A 17,031-nucleotide genomic window follows, 5' to 3' on the forward strand; every position below is an offset into this window, starting at 1 on the left:
TCAAGGGATTTCGATACAAGATGATCTGTCTCATACCTTAAATACCTTCAATTGAACGTCAGGCAATAATCAACACATGCACAAGCAATGCCATCCTAGTTACGGTACAAGATTGCATTTCTTAGGTTCAGCTATAATTAGGGGTTTCTTGGACAATTCATTTCCTTCAATATGTGAACGGAAGGGCATATAGCATTTTTCGTGTATTTTTATTATTGCAACATAGCTATGGTTATCATTTTACTCACTTTGATGTCTTTCCTCGATTCTTTGAAAAAAATTCGTCTGCATATTCCGGTATTAACATCCGGGAAAAATGGAGTGTACGGTGACTCGTTTGTACCATCGGAAAACAACGAAGTTAGAAAACGGATAGAACTACCGGGATTTAATCACTTTTGCAACAGCATCAGTTTTGTATTAAAAATTGGCTTTTTTTTTGTAAATAAGGAAGCATGTCAAAATTTGTCTGATCCAGAAGAGATGAAGCAATTAATCTCCTACCTCAGCCTTCTTTTTTCTTTTTTTGTCAAAAAGTGGTAAGGCTATAGCCTGACCGGCCGACGGCCCACGACGGCCCTGATGTTTTCCAGTGTCAATTTTTATTAAATCGAGATGCAAATCAAAGGAACTAAATGTTTGACAGACAACGCGTATTTGTAACGGTACTCATTTTATGATATGTATAACTATTTGTCAATTACAAAAACTGTTAAAGCGAGATTATACGATTTTTTATATGTGTTTAATTGTAATATATTGATAAAATATGTTACAATAACACAAAATAAGCAAGAAAAAATATACATTAATGCCGAATTTCATAAAATGCAGCAAAGACAAATTAGCACCCCGAGCCGATTGTGACGTACATATTTTCCTACAATAACCGAATCATTCGTCTTTGTATTAGGATCGGAGTTAGTGTTTGTGTGTCGTATGAATAGATATCGTTGCAGGAATTCAAATAAACCGTTAAACTTAATTTAGATTCACATCGTACATGTATGGTAAACATGCTGGCGAATTCGGCAGTACAGCCGTTTTCAATTTCAGAAATAAATAGCTGGCTTATTTCGCATTTTTCGACACATGTTCTTCTTAACTTTTATTTTAATTTATATTGAAATGTATATATACTACCCTGCCTGCCTGCCTGCCTGCCTGTCTGCCTGACTGTCTGTCTGTGTGTCTGTCTGTCTGTGTGTCTGTCTGTTTGTGTGTGTGTGTCTGTCTGTGTGTCTGTCTGTCTGTCTGTCTGTCTGTCTGTCTGTCTGTCTGTCTGACTGTCTGTCTGTATGTATGTATGTATGTATGTATGTATGTATGTATGTATGTATGTATGTATGTATGTATGTATGTATGTATGTATGTATGTATGTATGTATGTATGTATGTATGTATGTATGTATGTATGTATGTATGTATGTATGTATGTATGTATGTATGTATGTATGTATGTATGTATGTATGTATGTATGTATGTATGTATGTATGTATGTATGTATGTATGTATGTATGTATGTATGTATGTATGTATGTATGTATGTATGTATGTATGTATGTATGTATGTATGTATGTATGTATGTATGTATGTATGTATGTATGTATGTATGTATGTATGTATGTATGTATGTATGTATGTATGTATGTCTGTACTTGTATGATATGTATGTATGTATGCTATGTATGTATGTATGTAGTATGTATGTAGTATGTATGTATGTATGTAGTAGTATGTAGTATGTATGTATGTATGTATGTATGTATGTATGTAGTATGTATGTAGTATGTATGTATGTATGTATGTATGTATCGTATGTATGTACTGTATGTATGTATGTACTGTAGTATGTATGTATGTATGTAGGTATGTATGTATGTATGTATGTATGTATGTATGTATGTATGTATGTATGTATGTATGTATGTATGTATGTATGTATGTATGTATGTATGTATGTATGTATGTATGTATGTATGTATGTATGTGTATGTATGTATGTATGTATGTATGCTAGTATGTATGTATGTATGTATGTATGTATGTATGTATGTATGTATGTATGTATGTATGTATTTATGTCTGTAGTATGTATGTATGTATGTATGTATGTATGTATGTCTGTTGTATGTATGTCTGTCAAATAAAAATATCTTATTAATACATAAGTGACACACACTGTTACTCTTGCACTGTTTTGAATGTTCGTAACAGTTACGGGGAGAATGTTTTTGTCATTGTAGGCATTACCCAAAAATAGTACTTTCCCGCCATTCGCGATGGAAAGGAAATAACATTTGTATGCAAGCCCTGCCCAACTTCGGCACAGAATGGAACGCAGATGCGTTCAGAATATATGACCGTCGCCTTTTCTTTCAGTCAGTATTATTCTATAATACAAGTAAAGTATAATGTGATGCCTGTTAATGAACGGGTATTGTGCGACTTTCCATAATTTCTGTTAACATACAGCGTTTATAATGCATCGGGTCAATTTCATATATTTTATTTTATTTTTACTAGTACTTTTCAGACACCTTTCATGGGGCTCTTCATTCGTTTCAGATTTCTCCTGTGTCTTCTACTTCAACTCTGGGTGATACTGGTAATTGAGGTTCTACCGACAGTGACGCCAGTTATTTCTGAAGAGGAAGACATCAGCCTGCGCTACGGAACATGCAGCTGGTAACTGAGTTTCAACTTACCCGCTATCAGCAACGCACGCAAACAGAAACGCAGATTGCCAGCTTGTGGTCCTTGTACAGGATGAGTGAGCACAAAATACAAACCCTTAATTGCTTGTGTACATATTGTAAAGCTTTGATATTTTACCATATGTGTGAAAACGTGTGTTAAAATACATATAGTGTGTAAATATTTAAATAAAAAGCAAAAACTACGAAAATATATGTTAACCTTTTTAAATGTATGTCTGCTATAATTGTGCCTTTGGAATAAATCTTTAAAACCATGTTATTTTGTGGATAAACAATTAAGTGAACTGTGTTATTTTGTGAAAATATTGAAATAACAGTATTTAAATAAACTCTACAAGTGTTTCTCATGTGTGTGTATGCATAAATTACTAATCTAGAACCAATTAACACATCAAAAGTTTGAATAAGGTATGTGTTGCCTAACGTGCGAGTTGACCAAAAAAAACATGCGAGTGTCTACTGTACGTGCGAGTTGTCTTAGGTACGAGTTGACTGTAAACTATTTTAATATAATCTTACAACGGTATTTAAAAGGCCGTAAATAAGCAAACAACAACAACCACATTAACATGAATATTCCATTACTAAATATGAAAAAGAAACGGATTAAAGCCTTTAATGCGTTTCTTTAAGATTCTTTTTTATCTGTGTGAGTCGGTTTACGCCTTAGGACGTTTAGTACGAAGATGTTCATAGTATCGTGTAACCTCATAATAAAAAATTCCTACTTCCGATTTTAAAATCGAAAGTGAGCGATGAAATCAATGAATAAATTTTGAAAACTAGGTAAGATCTAAGTGTTCTCTATGTGTTTGTTATCAAGAAATATGTATGTAAAAGTTTATCCATCTGATCAATATCATTTAGTCCTCTAAATCGTAAAAAAATGTGTCCAAAAGATTTCGCCACTACAAAGAATGTGGGCCATATAGGCATAAATTATTTCTTCAACAATTCTCTCACTCTGTAAATACATTGAGGCTTCAATATGAGAGATTTAAGCAATTAATAGTAAACCAGACTTTGTATGTGTCCCATTTGTGTTCTTGATGGCAATGCGATAGTAATACAAAAGCAACACAGCTAAATTGAATATTGCCTGTAAACAGTGTAAGTATTATCAAATATAGATTCAATCAACTGAATGAGTTCATAGACATGCAGTTTTTTTTTTATCTGATTGTGAGGAAAGGGCCTGGCCTTTTTTGAGGGGAAAAAAATTGCGCGAAACGCCAGATTTTGGGGGAAAAAATCACACGAAACGCCGGATTTTTGGGAAAATAAGGAAAGTCTTAAATAATCAATTAAGCATATTTTACTGTTTTTAAAACAAATTCAAGGAAACAGAAAATTTAATTATGATATATTTTTCTTTTTTCTACACTGGATCAGGTTAGCTTATATATTTAAAGGTTTAAAAAAAAAAAAAAAATTTTTTTTTTTTTTTTTTTTTGGAGGTGAAAATGAAATCTAGGGGAAAATTAACCAGCTGAGGGGAACAAAAAATCGGAGGGGAAAGGGCCGATGATTGGGGGGTCACAAAGAAGGAAAAAAAAACCTGTTAAGACATACTCGTTAGCAAGTATTTGTCGGACAGCATTATTTACCGGACGTTCTATTCATTTTGTGTACTGTAACGCTGCAACGCAATTTGCTTCATCAGATACTTACAGATGTTTGTTTTCTTGAAATTGACAGGAACAATTCGTTAAATGCTTGTATTAAAGTTAAACAAGTGTGATGTTTTCAAATTTCGTCTGAATGTAATGCGACCTCCATGCGGGGGGTTATTAATATCCTGTGCATGCTCAAAAGAAATCCCTTACTGAAACCCGATCTGTCTGCTTGAGATTTTCGTTTGTCTACTGTAATAGAGCAGGTCTTAATTACTTGTATTACAATCTCTTATTTTACTTAAAACTGATGTGTTTCACACGCACACATGATTAAAATTATAGATTTATTACATTATAATTCCACACAATTTGCTGTATACATATATCTGAATTGCTCACAAAATGTACTAAGTAAACAATTAAATATAATAGAAACAATCTGATTTAAAATTTTAAATTTACTGTTTCTGGGATTTTCTCCCTTGAAAATAATAATCTTCTTTCCACAAAGATCTATAAATAAACATGTTTATTTATAGATATTTGTTCGAACATTTATTGGAAACAAATTATTAATCTATTTACACTCTCAGATTGCGACTTATTTCACTATCAAATTAATGTATTTACGTCATTTTAATGTTAAAGTTTTATTTAAACTTATTTATATGTCCGGTAAATACATCTGTAAAGAGGAAAATTACCTCCCTTTAATGACCCCATATACAACCCTAGTACATACGCAAGCGCACATCAAAAACTTTTTTGTTTACATTCACTTTTTAGATAACAAACCCAGGATGTATCAGTAATTTTTTTAATAAAATGTTTCGTATTATTTTGTTATTAATTAAGTTATTAAATAAAAACTGTACATTTTGTCCGAGAAATACTCACTGACCAGTAGCAATATTTATTTGTGGAATTTTGCACTATTCCACTAGCCCTTTCCCCTATACAAAACAAAGTTTAAACGGCTTTTGTAAACAGCATTAAACCAAAACTGCCTGCGAGCTGTTTGCTGCCCATCAGTAACTAAGGGTTGTAAAATTAATGAAGCCTTTAAAACATGAATTTAGTAAGAAAGGCATTCAATTAAATTTAACTTTCTGAGGGACAACAAATGTGTAAAGATATGTATCTGAGTGGTAAAGGGCTAAATTAATTTGAAATCAGATGTAGTACCTGGGTCAGTCTCCAATAGCGATGTTTGTCTCAACATTATTTTAAACTGTTACAGTAGGCGCTGCCTTTTCTTTTCCTTTTCTGCAATTGTGACTTTTACAGACTTGGATTTTTTGGAATGAACATGACTGAAGTACCATAAGTGTGCTAATGTGATAGGATTAAAGTTTTTATAAATAATGGGTAATTATTATTACATTTTATTAAATAAAGAGTTCAATTTCCAACAAATTACATGTAGATGAAGTGAAAATCACTAGATATAAATATACCATCTACAATTTAAATGGATATTGTCAAATTATTGTTTAACATTTTCAATAAGTACTTAAAAAAATACATTTATTTGAGTAAAGAATCTGCTTTGGAACCAGCCTCTGCATAATATAGAGATGGTGTTGTGAGTCCATTCAAATACAGGTCAGTATTTCTGGCAATTTAAAGCAATGACCTATACAGGTCTCTGTTTGAAGGAATATAAAGAAGAAAGATATGTTATGTGTATATGGTTTCCACAAGTCTTTAAAACTATTCCGACAAGTAATGTAAATAGTTGGTAAATTGTTTTGGAAAAAAAGTCAACATTCATATTTAATTTCAATTGTTTTCTTTGTTTTCACAGTGAAACACTGGTGTGTTTTGACACAGTCCTTGATCATTTGGTACAACCATTGGTTAATAATTTCCTTTAAAGGTATATATCTGAGAAGCCATTTTGATATATTGGAAAATTATTACATTTAAATGCATGTGAAACAACAAGAAAAACTATTTGTTCATACTTGAGTTAAACTCAAAGTAGTCTGTTTCATAAATTAATAGGTTATAGGATGCTAAGTTGTAAGTGCTCCATTGTCGGGGCCCCGATTGTATCAAGTGTGTTGAAATGAAGCTTTACAATGGCATGGGAGTTGAACATCTTATTTATTAGACCAAGTTCATAGGAGCAGCATAGAGCAGCTAATTTTCTTTTGACCTTCCCTTTTTTAATGTTTAGAACAAGCAAATTATTTGGTGACCTAATTTCCCCCAAATTATTTTATACTGTGACCATCTATTTGTCTGTCATTTAACAGGGTTCCCAGCCAACCTGGAAATTAGGGAAAACCTGGAAAAAGACTTACTTTTTCCAGTCAGGGAAAAGTCAGGGAATTAAGGAAAAGTTCCTGAAATCAGGGAAAAATCAGGGAATTTTGTTTGGTCAGACTTTTCCGACTTGTGTCGAAAAGTCCATACAATTAAAACAGAAATCGATTCCTCTGAATTGCTATGGTGGCTTTGTAGTATACATGTTGCTTAGTGTACTATTAGTAAATACCTTCTTCTTTCTCTCTTTCTCTCTGTTTATATAGCAGCTGTGTGTGTATATATATATATATATATATATATATATATATATATAATTATAACCTTGTAATATGTAACATGTTTTGTGTCTAAAACAAGAAACAAGTCGAAATTATGATCCTGGAATTTTTATTTTCCATCAGTTAAAAATCAGTGAAAAATCTGGGAATTTTGTTCATACAAAAAGCTGGGAACCCTGTTTAATCAGTTTGCTGAACTGAATCCTGAGATATCTTGTTCAGTACTGAAGACACTTAGATGAAACTTGGTACACTTATCAATTCGACTTTAGGGATTATGCATAAAGTTTTCATTATTCATTATAAATTATAAATAGTAAATATATGAACATTATTCATTTTTAATACATTCCAAAAGCTTGGTAGATACTTCTTTAAATAATAGACATGAGTAACATGTATTTAAAATACGAATTCTAAATTTTGTATAAAGGAATGCCTTTTGTCTATCTGTTTGCAGCCTTATTTGGCACACACATGGTATAAATTATACAAAACAAATACTACTTGAAATCAGTGTATTACTTACAAACTCTGTTTTGTCACCATTATGTGGTACCAATTTCATTCCCTTAAATGTGAACATTATATACTAGTAGTACAATTTGAAGGTAACAAACATAATGAACTGTCTATAACTCATAGGGTGTTAATTTTAATCCAGTATTATTGGTCACATAGGTACATTAGGTAACATAGCCTGATATTTGCTGGACTGATGTTAGATCTTTGATGCTACCATGACCTTATTATATACTTTGTTTTTAAAGAATGTCAGGTAAACATAGGTATTTAATGGAATTAGATCACTAAATAATGGCATATTATTTGATAGTTGGTATTCTGTAACATTTTCTTTTTTCTTTTTGAACTTCATGATTCAGTTTCCTTAGCAATTGAATTCCATTCGTTAAGCCTTAATTTTAATACCTTATTATCGTATCATAATTAATCTTTAACTGCTGTATGTCTAAACCTTTCTTCAGGGTTTAATACATCATGGCAGATGGGAACAACCCAACCGATGATCCTCCTGTTGTGGGCGATGATGTGGGAATTGATCCCCAAACACTGGAGATCGCTCGCATTTTACGGTCACTGGATGAGGAGATTACAGAGGAAAAAAGTATGCCATTGCTAAAAGAAATAATCACACAAATTGCCCATGAGTCAGTCCATGATAGAAATTACAATGTTTTGACAGATTATATGAGGCGCTTTGTCAATGTTCTTGGCTTTAGTGTACAGTTTTCAGTTAGTAAGACCAAAGAGATCATTAAAATACTGCTTAAAATCTGGAATGAACCAAATGTGGCAAGGTATGTGATGCAAGAAGTTTACAAGGAGGATATTGATGCTGCTGAAAAACCATTTGACCCAGATAAGATCCCAAATGCTGTGAAACAGTTGGATGACAAAGCCATCAAGATTTTTTTTAAAGCATTACAAGATGGAGAGGAAGAAGTTAAGAATATACGCCTGATGGTTGTTGGCATGTTTGGTGTGGGGAAGACTTCACTTGTGAACAATCTGATTAAAGACTTCCGAGATAAAAACATTATTCCTCCAAGCACAGAAGGTATTGATCTTCACAGGTGTCAAGTGATGGAAGATGGGGATTGGTGTTTGGATACAAAATACAAGTTACAGAAATATAAAAATAGGATGGAAAGTGCGTTCAACAAAATTCCATTGAACACTAATTTAGCAACTGCTTCTACTGATTACACTGATAGCATAGAAGGTTTGCCTGTAAAAGAACAAATAGATGCTGATGTTCCTGACAATCAAATACAAACTGAACCAGAAAAAATGAACAATAATAGGGACTATACTGAACAACATGTAAAAGATGAGTTTGTACAAAACTATTTACCATTGGTACAAAAGATGAACGAAAACAAAGATGAACCTGTAAAAGACTCGAACGTTCCTCTAGAAAGAATAAAAACAGAGATAACTGTTTCTGTTTGGGATTTTGCAGGCCAGACACTGTACTATTCTACACATCAGTTCTTTTTGAATCAAAGGTCGATTTACTTAGTGCTAATGGACATGACAAAAAGTTTGAAGGACAACGTCAAAGAGTTGGATGGAAGCGGAATTTGGTGTGGTTTGGTTAATGAGTGTACGTATTTGGATGTATTTAAGTTTTGGCTGAATGCAATCCACATGTATAGTGGTTATAAGTCAACAACAGGGGAAATAAACCCAACTGTCATTTTAGTTGGAACTCGAAAAGATCAAATGGAGGGAAATGATCAAGACAAAGAAAAAACAAAGGATAGATATTTCAATAAAGCGCTTTTGTCCTTTGAACGAGATTCACCAGTATTAAATCATATTCATGAGAAGATATTCTGAGTGAACAATTTATCACCAACTGATCCGGACTTTGCTGAATTGAGAGAAGAAATCAAACGTTTGTCTGAGAATCAAGATTACTGGGGGAAAGAAAAGTATCCACTTCGATGGATTCATATGGAACAGTCTCTTGACAAAATGAGAGATGAAGGCCAACAATTAGTACACATGGATAAGATTGAAGAAGTAAATCTTTCCAAACAACACCAATTCCGTCTTTCTGAAGATGAACTATCAGTGTTTCTGGAAGTACAGCATAGACAAGGCAACATCCTTTTTTTCAACACACCTGAACTGAAGCGTTTGGTAGTTCTTGCTCCCCAATGGATCATTGAAGCCTTCAAGTGTTTTGTAACACATATCAGTAGAAGAAAACCCAAATTTCTTAAAGATTGGGAAGACTATGAGAAGCTTGCAATTCTCAAACCACAAATTATAGATGAAATTATGAACAATAATCCTCACATTAAGGAAAACAAAGATGATGTCATTAAGTACATGGAACATCTGAATGTTATGGCCAAGCCTTTGACACGTGAAGACGAAAACAATCGAGCAACAGAACAACACAAAGATGGACAAGAGGAAACTTATGCTTTTGAATATTACAATTTCAAATTGCTTGATTTCCACATTGTTCCTTGTCGGCTGAAAAATGCACCGCCTCCCATAGAACAATTCACTTCACCTGACTGCAAACGATTTAAAAGAACCCCAGTTTTAGGTTTTGTTTTTTGCGAAAAGTTTATGCCTCCATCATTCTTCCATAGGCTCGTTGCTGTTTGCATCCGCCGTTGGCCAATCGCACAAGAAGGTGACGAATTCCGATTGTACAACGGATTGGCTATTTTTGCAATTCGCTCAACATACACTTTAACCATCTGGTATAAAGACTACATCATTTATGCAAGAATAGCGTGTTGTTCAAACAAGCATACGTCTGATATTGACTTTCGTCTTTGTCAAGAAGTTCGACGCACACTTTGGCAGAGTTTGCAAGATTTTGTTGGTCATTCTGTAGAAACACCACGAACTGCTACAGCATTTGATGTGTATATTCAATGTCCAACCATGATACAATGTTTACACACTAAAGGCATGCTGAGAGCCGCACAGTTCAATTACGAGAGTGAATTAGACTGTGAAGGATGCCAAAAACGTCATCCAGTTGAAAGAACCGCGGCTTTGCAATGTTGGTTCAAAAACGAACTGGATTTGGCAGACAAATGTGACGGTGATGATGTAAATAAACTAACCGACGATGATCTTTTAAAAGCTGCCAGGATCATTGATAAAGAATATTGGATGCTTGGCATTGAACTTGGGCTAAGCAATGTGCAGTTGAACCAGATGTATGCTGACCCTGCGTGTAAGAAGAACACGTATGAATTTGTTTTCAAGTACTTGGTTAAATGGAGGAACAGAGAGGCAGAGAAGGCAACGCTGCTAAGACTTAATAGGGCTATCAACGCTGCACGATTGTATTCAAATGTGGTTTCAAAGCCAGTTAGCTTTTAGAGAGCACTAACGAACTAGATTGTCAGAATTGAGTTTCATTCAGTATGAAATGCTTATTTGTAATCAACAACTCAAATATGATTGAAATATTTTTTTCATATTTAAACTTAAGCATGATAAATAGGTATAACCAGCTATGGTATAAAACATGGTATTTGTTCCTTTCGTCCGAAAAATCATTTAATAAATAAATAAATGAGAGGAGATAGCAATTTTATGCCTCCTTTGAAGAAGGCTGTATATAAAAGTCCGTTTGTACGAGTGTCCGGATGTCCGTTAAACAATACCTGTCTCAGCAATAGTTAATTATTTTTAACAAGTCGGCACAAACGTTAACTATCGTAAGACTTCTGGGTGTTTTTAGTACACGACTCCCTAGGCCTTCCACAAAGGTCAGGATCACTTTTAGAGTCAAGTCATATTTCGCCATATAACAGCTTGCAAACTCCTGTCTAAGCAATTGCTTTGCCATATACTGTATTGATGTATTTGTTAATAACTTAGCAATAACGTTATCCATCTTATAACGATGCGTTGGATTTAAAACCGGCCTCAAAGGTCACAGTCGAACTTAAAATTTAGAGGTCGAATTTTGCCATTAAACATATTTTCCCGACTGTAACTTTGTAATTCAGTATGGAATTTTATAATGGCAACCATAAGAAGTCGGCGTGTCATGTAAACTACCCGTCTCCCTACCCCAAAGGTCACGCTGAAAGGCCACGGTCACACTGAGAGGCCAAAAGCTAGTGTTTGACATAAGTGGAGTTTTGAGCTTGAATGGAATATAGGACATACATGTACAAATGAACAACGATTTTGGTTATTGTTGAAACGACTGTAAGTTATTGTAAATATAAGTGTATTAAAGTGTGAAGGATGTATTACATTGTAATTGTTTTCATGTAAAAGTATTAAGGTAAGACAGTAGGGAATCGCTTGCTTACATTTTATTTTTTGATATTGCTTAATACAATTTTTTCTAGAAAGAGATAGGTATCTAGTATTAATTTGTTGTATGTGTTTGTTCTTAAGTCGCATCATATGTAGGCGTTAGATTCTTCGTACTCAGTATTCACTTGTTAAACAAGCTTTAGTTAACTGTGAAAATTTGAAAGTAAGATATTTGATATGAGTGAACATTTATTAATTGAGTTTCTTATTGTTTATATGTAAGTGTATGGTATTTGGATCAATCGTGGATTAACATGCTAGCATTATTGTTTACGCATTAGGTGTACCTTAACTTTTTTGCGCTGCCATATATAAATCACCCCGTCTGTTTTTCCGTCTGTTTAAGTGCATAGAATATGTTCTATGCATTCATCATTCTTTAGTTTTTTCGTTTTGTTAATATTCGCTATTCGTGTGTGTGTGTGGGGGGGGGGGGGGGGGGCGGCACTTGCTTTAACGAGAGGCAACAACAGTTCGTTTTGTCTCACGACGAGAACAAAAAGACACGTGTATTGTATTTTAACGAATCTCCATAACTGAAGCCATATATCGAGACTTGTTCAGGAATTGCAAAGAGACAATTGAGATCACCATGAAGGGTCACATTTAAAAGAAAAAAAATCAAACCAATTACTCTAGAACCATAGCTTAAGACACCTTTTATCGATAAGTCACTGGAATGGCGTGTAATGTGGATAGTGTTGAGGTCAATGGTACCGTCCCTTAATTTATTTTGTTAAAATGTTTCTGCCTAAACACTAGATGAAAACAGCTGTTCGATCAAACATGCATACCAACAAAAATAACAAAAAGTTTATATAGACATTGTTTGGTATTGCATATGAGTTGGTTTGGGTCAAAATATCGGTACCAAATTTAAAAACATGTTTCCGTTCATTAACTACTGAATGAAAAAAGCTATTGTTAGGAAACTTATTGGCATGCGATTGCACGTGGGTTGGTTTTCTTTAATTGAATCTCGCTAAGTGGGTGGAAACAAATTGGCCAGATCAATCTAACCGACACATGTCTGCCACATTAACCGCAACCTGCCTTCATTCTGTACACGTTGTCTCCCCATTCTGTACACGTTGTCTTCCCTCATTCCTGTTTCAAATATCTAATTTTGTATCTTGCATTATGAAGGCAACCATCCACGCCCATAGCATATTTATTTATGGGGTATTTCTTGTTAAAAAATAAGAATGCTGTTTCATTGTGGATTGTAATGACAATTCAACAACTTAGAGGCATTACGCGTATGTTGCATGCACGTGAAGGTCTATTGTTTTTAATTGTCTCCTAGATTATGTAGCGTGCTTAATTATGAAATTATCATTTACTTTCTTGTTTTGTCACTATTACCTGTTCGTGTAATGATATTCTTTATTATAATCCACATTTAAACCAGTGTAGGTGTGTTATTTGTTTTTACGTTTTTTGTGAAAGGACACTTGTGTTATAGTTAAACCTTTGTTACATAAGCAACCCCTGTTTGTGTTTTATGATATTGATAAGTATTTGTAAATTTAAAGCTCCTTATACATAAATGTTTTAACATGTATATGGTTCAAGCGTTTAAAAAATATGTGCTATATGAGTGATTTTAAAGGTTGGCTTAACGAATAATTTTAACTTTATGCATTTATTCCAGTTGTGTTACATTGAACTGTGATGCATAGTTAAACCCTCACAAACCAAGTTTAGGTGGTATATAGGAGTGTATTTGTCTGTCGGTCGGTCTGTCCGTCTGTCGGTCGGTCCGTATTAAGTGTTCGCTCTCTAATTCAAGTACTTTTAATCAGACCTTCACCAAACTTGATCAGAAGTTGTATCTAGATGATGTCTAGGTTTAGTTCGAATATGGGTCATGCTGGGTCAAAAACTAGGTCGCGGGGTCACATTGTGCGTTTTAAACATTCAGCATGTTGTCTGCTCTCTAATTCAAGTTAGTAGTTTTCATCCGATCATCACCAAACTTGGTCAGAAGTTGTATCTAGATAAGGTCTAGGTTAAGTTTGAATATGGGTCATGATGGGTCAAAAACTAAGTCACGGGGTCACTTAGTTCGTTTTAAACATTGAGCATGGTGTCTGCTCTCTAAATCAAGTAGTTTTCATCAAGAGCTTCACCAAACTTTGTCAGAAGTTGTATCTAAATGATGTGGAGTTCAAGTTTGAACATGGGCCGTTCCGGATCAAAAAATAGGTCACGGGGTCATTTAGTGCGTTTTAAACATTCAGCATGTTGTCCGCTCTCTCATTATACCCCCATAACTGGTAATGGAGGTAATATAGGAGTCACTTTGTCGGTCTGTCTGTCCCGAAAATTTCATCCGATCTTCACCAAACTTGGTCAGAAGTGGTATCTAGAGGATGTCTATGTCACGTTTGAATATGGGTCATGCCGGGTCAATAACTAGGTCACGGGGTCACTTAGTACGTTTCAGACAGAAAGTTTGTCCGGACCATAACAACGTCATTCATTGTTAGATTTTAAAATGACTTGGTACATTTGTTCATTATCATGGGACGGTGTGTCGCGCGAAAGAATTACGTCGATATCTCCAGGGTCAAGGTCACACATGGAGTTCAAAGGTAAAATGCTTGTCCGGGCCATAACTTTGTTGTTCATTGTGAGATTTTAAAATCATTTGGCACATTTGTTCACCATCATTGGACGGTGTGTCGCGCGAAAGAATTACGTCGATATATCCAAGGTCAAGGTCACACTTTGAGTTCAAAGGTAAAAACGGCCATAAATGAGCTTGTCCGGGCCATAACTATGTCGTTCATGGTGAGATTTTAGAATCATTTGGCACATTTATTCGCCATCATTGGACGGTGTGTCGCGCGAAAGAATTACATCGATATCTCCAAGGTCAAGGTCACACTATGAGTTCAAAGGTAAAAAAATGGCCATGAATGAGCTTGTCCGGGCCATAACTATGTCATTCATTTTGTGAGATTTTAAAATCATTTGGCACATTTGTTCACCATCATTGGACGGTGTGTCGCGCGAAAGAATTGCATCGATATCTCCAAGGTCAAGGTCACACATTGAGTCCAAAGGTCAAAAATGGCCATAAGTTAGCTTTCCGGGCCATAACTATGTCGTTCATTGTGAGATTTTAAAATCATTTGGGACATTTGTTCACCATCATTTGACGGTGTGTCGCACGAAAGAAATATGCCGATATCTCCAAGGTCAAGGTCACACTGTGAGTTCAAATGTGAAAAATGGCCATAAATGATCTTGTCCGGGCCATAACTGTGTCATTCATTGTGAGATTTTAAATGACTGTACATTAATTTTGTTCACAGTCATTGGACGGCGTGTCATACGAAAGAATTCAAGAGTTCAAAGGTCAAAATGGTCATAAATGATAATGGAATAATAATTATTAAAATTCACCATAAATTTGCTTCTCTTGTTTTGTGAAGACAGCCTGCAAAATAGTCTGTGTCAATGCAGCATGTGGGGGTATACGTCACGTCTGTGACAAAGCTCTAGTTCAAGTAGTTTTCATCCGATCTTCACCAAATTTGGTCAGAAGTTTTATTAAGATGATCTCTAGGTCCAGTTTGAACCTGGGCCATGCCGGGCCAAAAACTAGGGCACGGGGTCACTTAGTGTGGTTTTTAACATTCAGCACGGTGTCCGCTCCCTAATACACGTAGTTTTTATCCGATCTTCACCAAACTTGGTCAGAAGTTTTATCTAGATGATCTTAAGGCCAAGTTCGAACATTGGCCTTGTGGGGTCATAAACTTCGTCACAAGTCACTTAGTGCGTTTTAAACATTGAGCATGGTGTCCGCTGTCTAATTCAAGTACTTTTCATCCGATCTTCACCAAACTTGGTCAGAAGTTGTATCTAGATGATGTCTAGGTCAAGTTTTTTTTGGTCTTGCTAGGTCAAAAACTAGGTCACGGGGTCACTTAGTGCGTTTTGAAACATTGAGCATGGTGTCCGCTTTCTAATTATTATCCCCCGCCATAGGCGGAGGGATATTGTTTTGGCGTTGTCCTTCCATCCGTCCGTCTTTCCGTCGGTCTTTCTGTCCGTCCGTCAGTCCGGCACTTTTGTGTCAGGAGCCATATCTCGGAAGTGCTTTGGCGGATTTCATTGAAACTTGGTATGAGTATATATATAGATAAGAGGATGATGCACGCCAAATTGCATTGTACACCATCTGTTAATAACGGAGTTATGGCCCTTGGTATCTTGAAAAAATGCTTTTTTGAGTGTCAAATATAATACTTTTGTGTCCAGAAGCATACTGGCGGGGGATATCAATTCAACGAATTTGCTTGTTCAAGTTGTTTTCTTCAGAGCTTCACCAAACTTGATCAGAAGTTGTATGTAAATGATGTGTAGGTAAAGTTCGAACATGGTCCATGTCGGGTCAAAAACTAGGTTACAGGGTCACTTAGTGCGTTTTAAACATTGAGCAGGGTGTCTGCTGTTTTTTGTGAAGACAACATGCAACATATTCTGTGTCAATGCGGCATGTGGGGGTATTTTTTTATTGATTTATTTAAGCCCTTGTTAAATTCATTGTATAATTTGACGTTTGACGTCATAATATAAGTAACGTCATTTGACGTTGTTACTTTGACAATTTGACGTTATTGTTGTATATTTTATATGCCCTGATGAGCTGTGCGAAACCGGTCGGCATATATTAATACAATTTTTTATACCCATGCGACGTTTGTTTATTTTTAACCAGGTTTTCCGAAGGAAAAAACTGGTTATTAGATTGGCGAATGCGGGCGGGCTGGCGGGCTGGCTGGCGGGCTGGCGGGCGGGCGGAACAAGCTTGTCCGGGCCATAACTATGTCGTTCATTGTCAGATTTTACAATCATTTGGCACATTTGTTCACCATCATTGGACGGTGTGTCGCGCGAAATAATTACTTCGATATCTCCAAGGTCAAGGTCACACTTTGAGTTCAAAGGTCAAAAATGGCCATAAATGAGCTTGTCCTGGCCATAACTATGTCATTCATTGTGAGATTTTAAAATCATTTGGCACATTTGTTCACCATCATGGGACGGTGTGTCGCACGAAAGAATCACGTCAATATCTCCAATGTCAAGGTCGCCACAACTAAAAATAGATTATTTTTTTTTAAACAAACTTACAAAGGGGGTTAATTTTGTTTGTTCATTTCAAAAGTTCAGTTTGAGTTTTCTCCCTTTATCAGATTTTTTTCACAATGAAAACCTCGTTTTGTGACAATTTTGTCCCTTGTTTCAATATATATATATATATATATATATATATATATTGTGAAGA

General features: G+C 35.0%; 2 protein-coding genes across 2 annotated transcripts; both read left to right on the top strand.

The window, feature by feature from the left end:
* The first annotated feature begins 3,611 nt into the window (after positions 1-3,611).
* LOC127854170 (uncharacterized) lies at positions 3,612-9,269 on the top strand. Its single transcript, XM_052389167.1, has 2 exons — positions 3,612-3,832; positions 7,877-9,269. The coding sequence occupies exon 2, from the start codon at positions 7,890-7,892 to the stop codon at positions 9,252-9,254; it is 1,365 nt and encodes a 454-aa protein (XP_052245127.1). The 5' UTR covers positions 3,612-3,832; positions 7,877-7,889; the 3' UTR covers positions 9,255-9,269.
* On the top strand, positions 9,269-16,435 carry LOC127854169 (uncharacterized). The gene is made up of 2 exons (XM_052389166.1): positions 9,269-14,445; positions 14,607-16,435. Exon 1 carries the CDS (start codon positions 9,372-9,374, stop codon positions 10,770-10,772), a length of 1,401 nt encoding a protein of 466 aa, XP_052245126.1. The 5' UTR covers positions 9,269-9,371; the 3' UTR covers positions 10,773-14,445; positions 14,607-16,435.
* Positions 16,436-17,031: the final 596 nt, after the last annotated feature.

The sequence above is a fragment of the Dreissena polymorpha genome, chromosome 12, assembly GCF_020536995.1.
Source record: "Dreissena polymorpha isolate Duluth1 chromosome 12, UMN_Dpol_1.0, whole genome shotgun sequence".
NCBI lineage: Eukaryota > Metazoa > Mollusca > Bivalvia > Myida > Dreissenidae > Dreissena > Dreissena polymorpha.

Coding starts and splice junctions, on each gene's coding strand:
- LOC127854170 (XM_052389167.1), top strand. CDS start 7,890: ATGGCAGATGGGAACAACCCAACCGATGATCCTCCTGTTGTGGGCGAT.
- LOC127854169 (XM_052389166.1), top strand. CDS start 9,372: ATGGAACAGTCTCTTGACAAAATGAGAGATGAAGGCCAACAATTAGTA.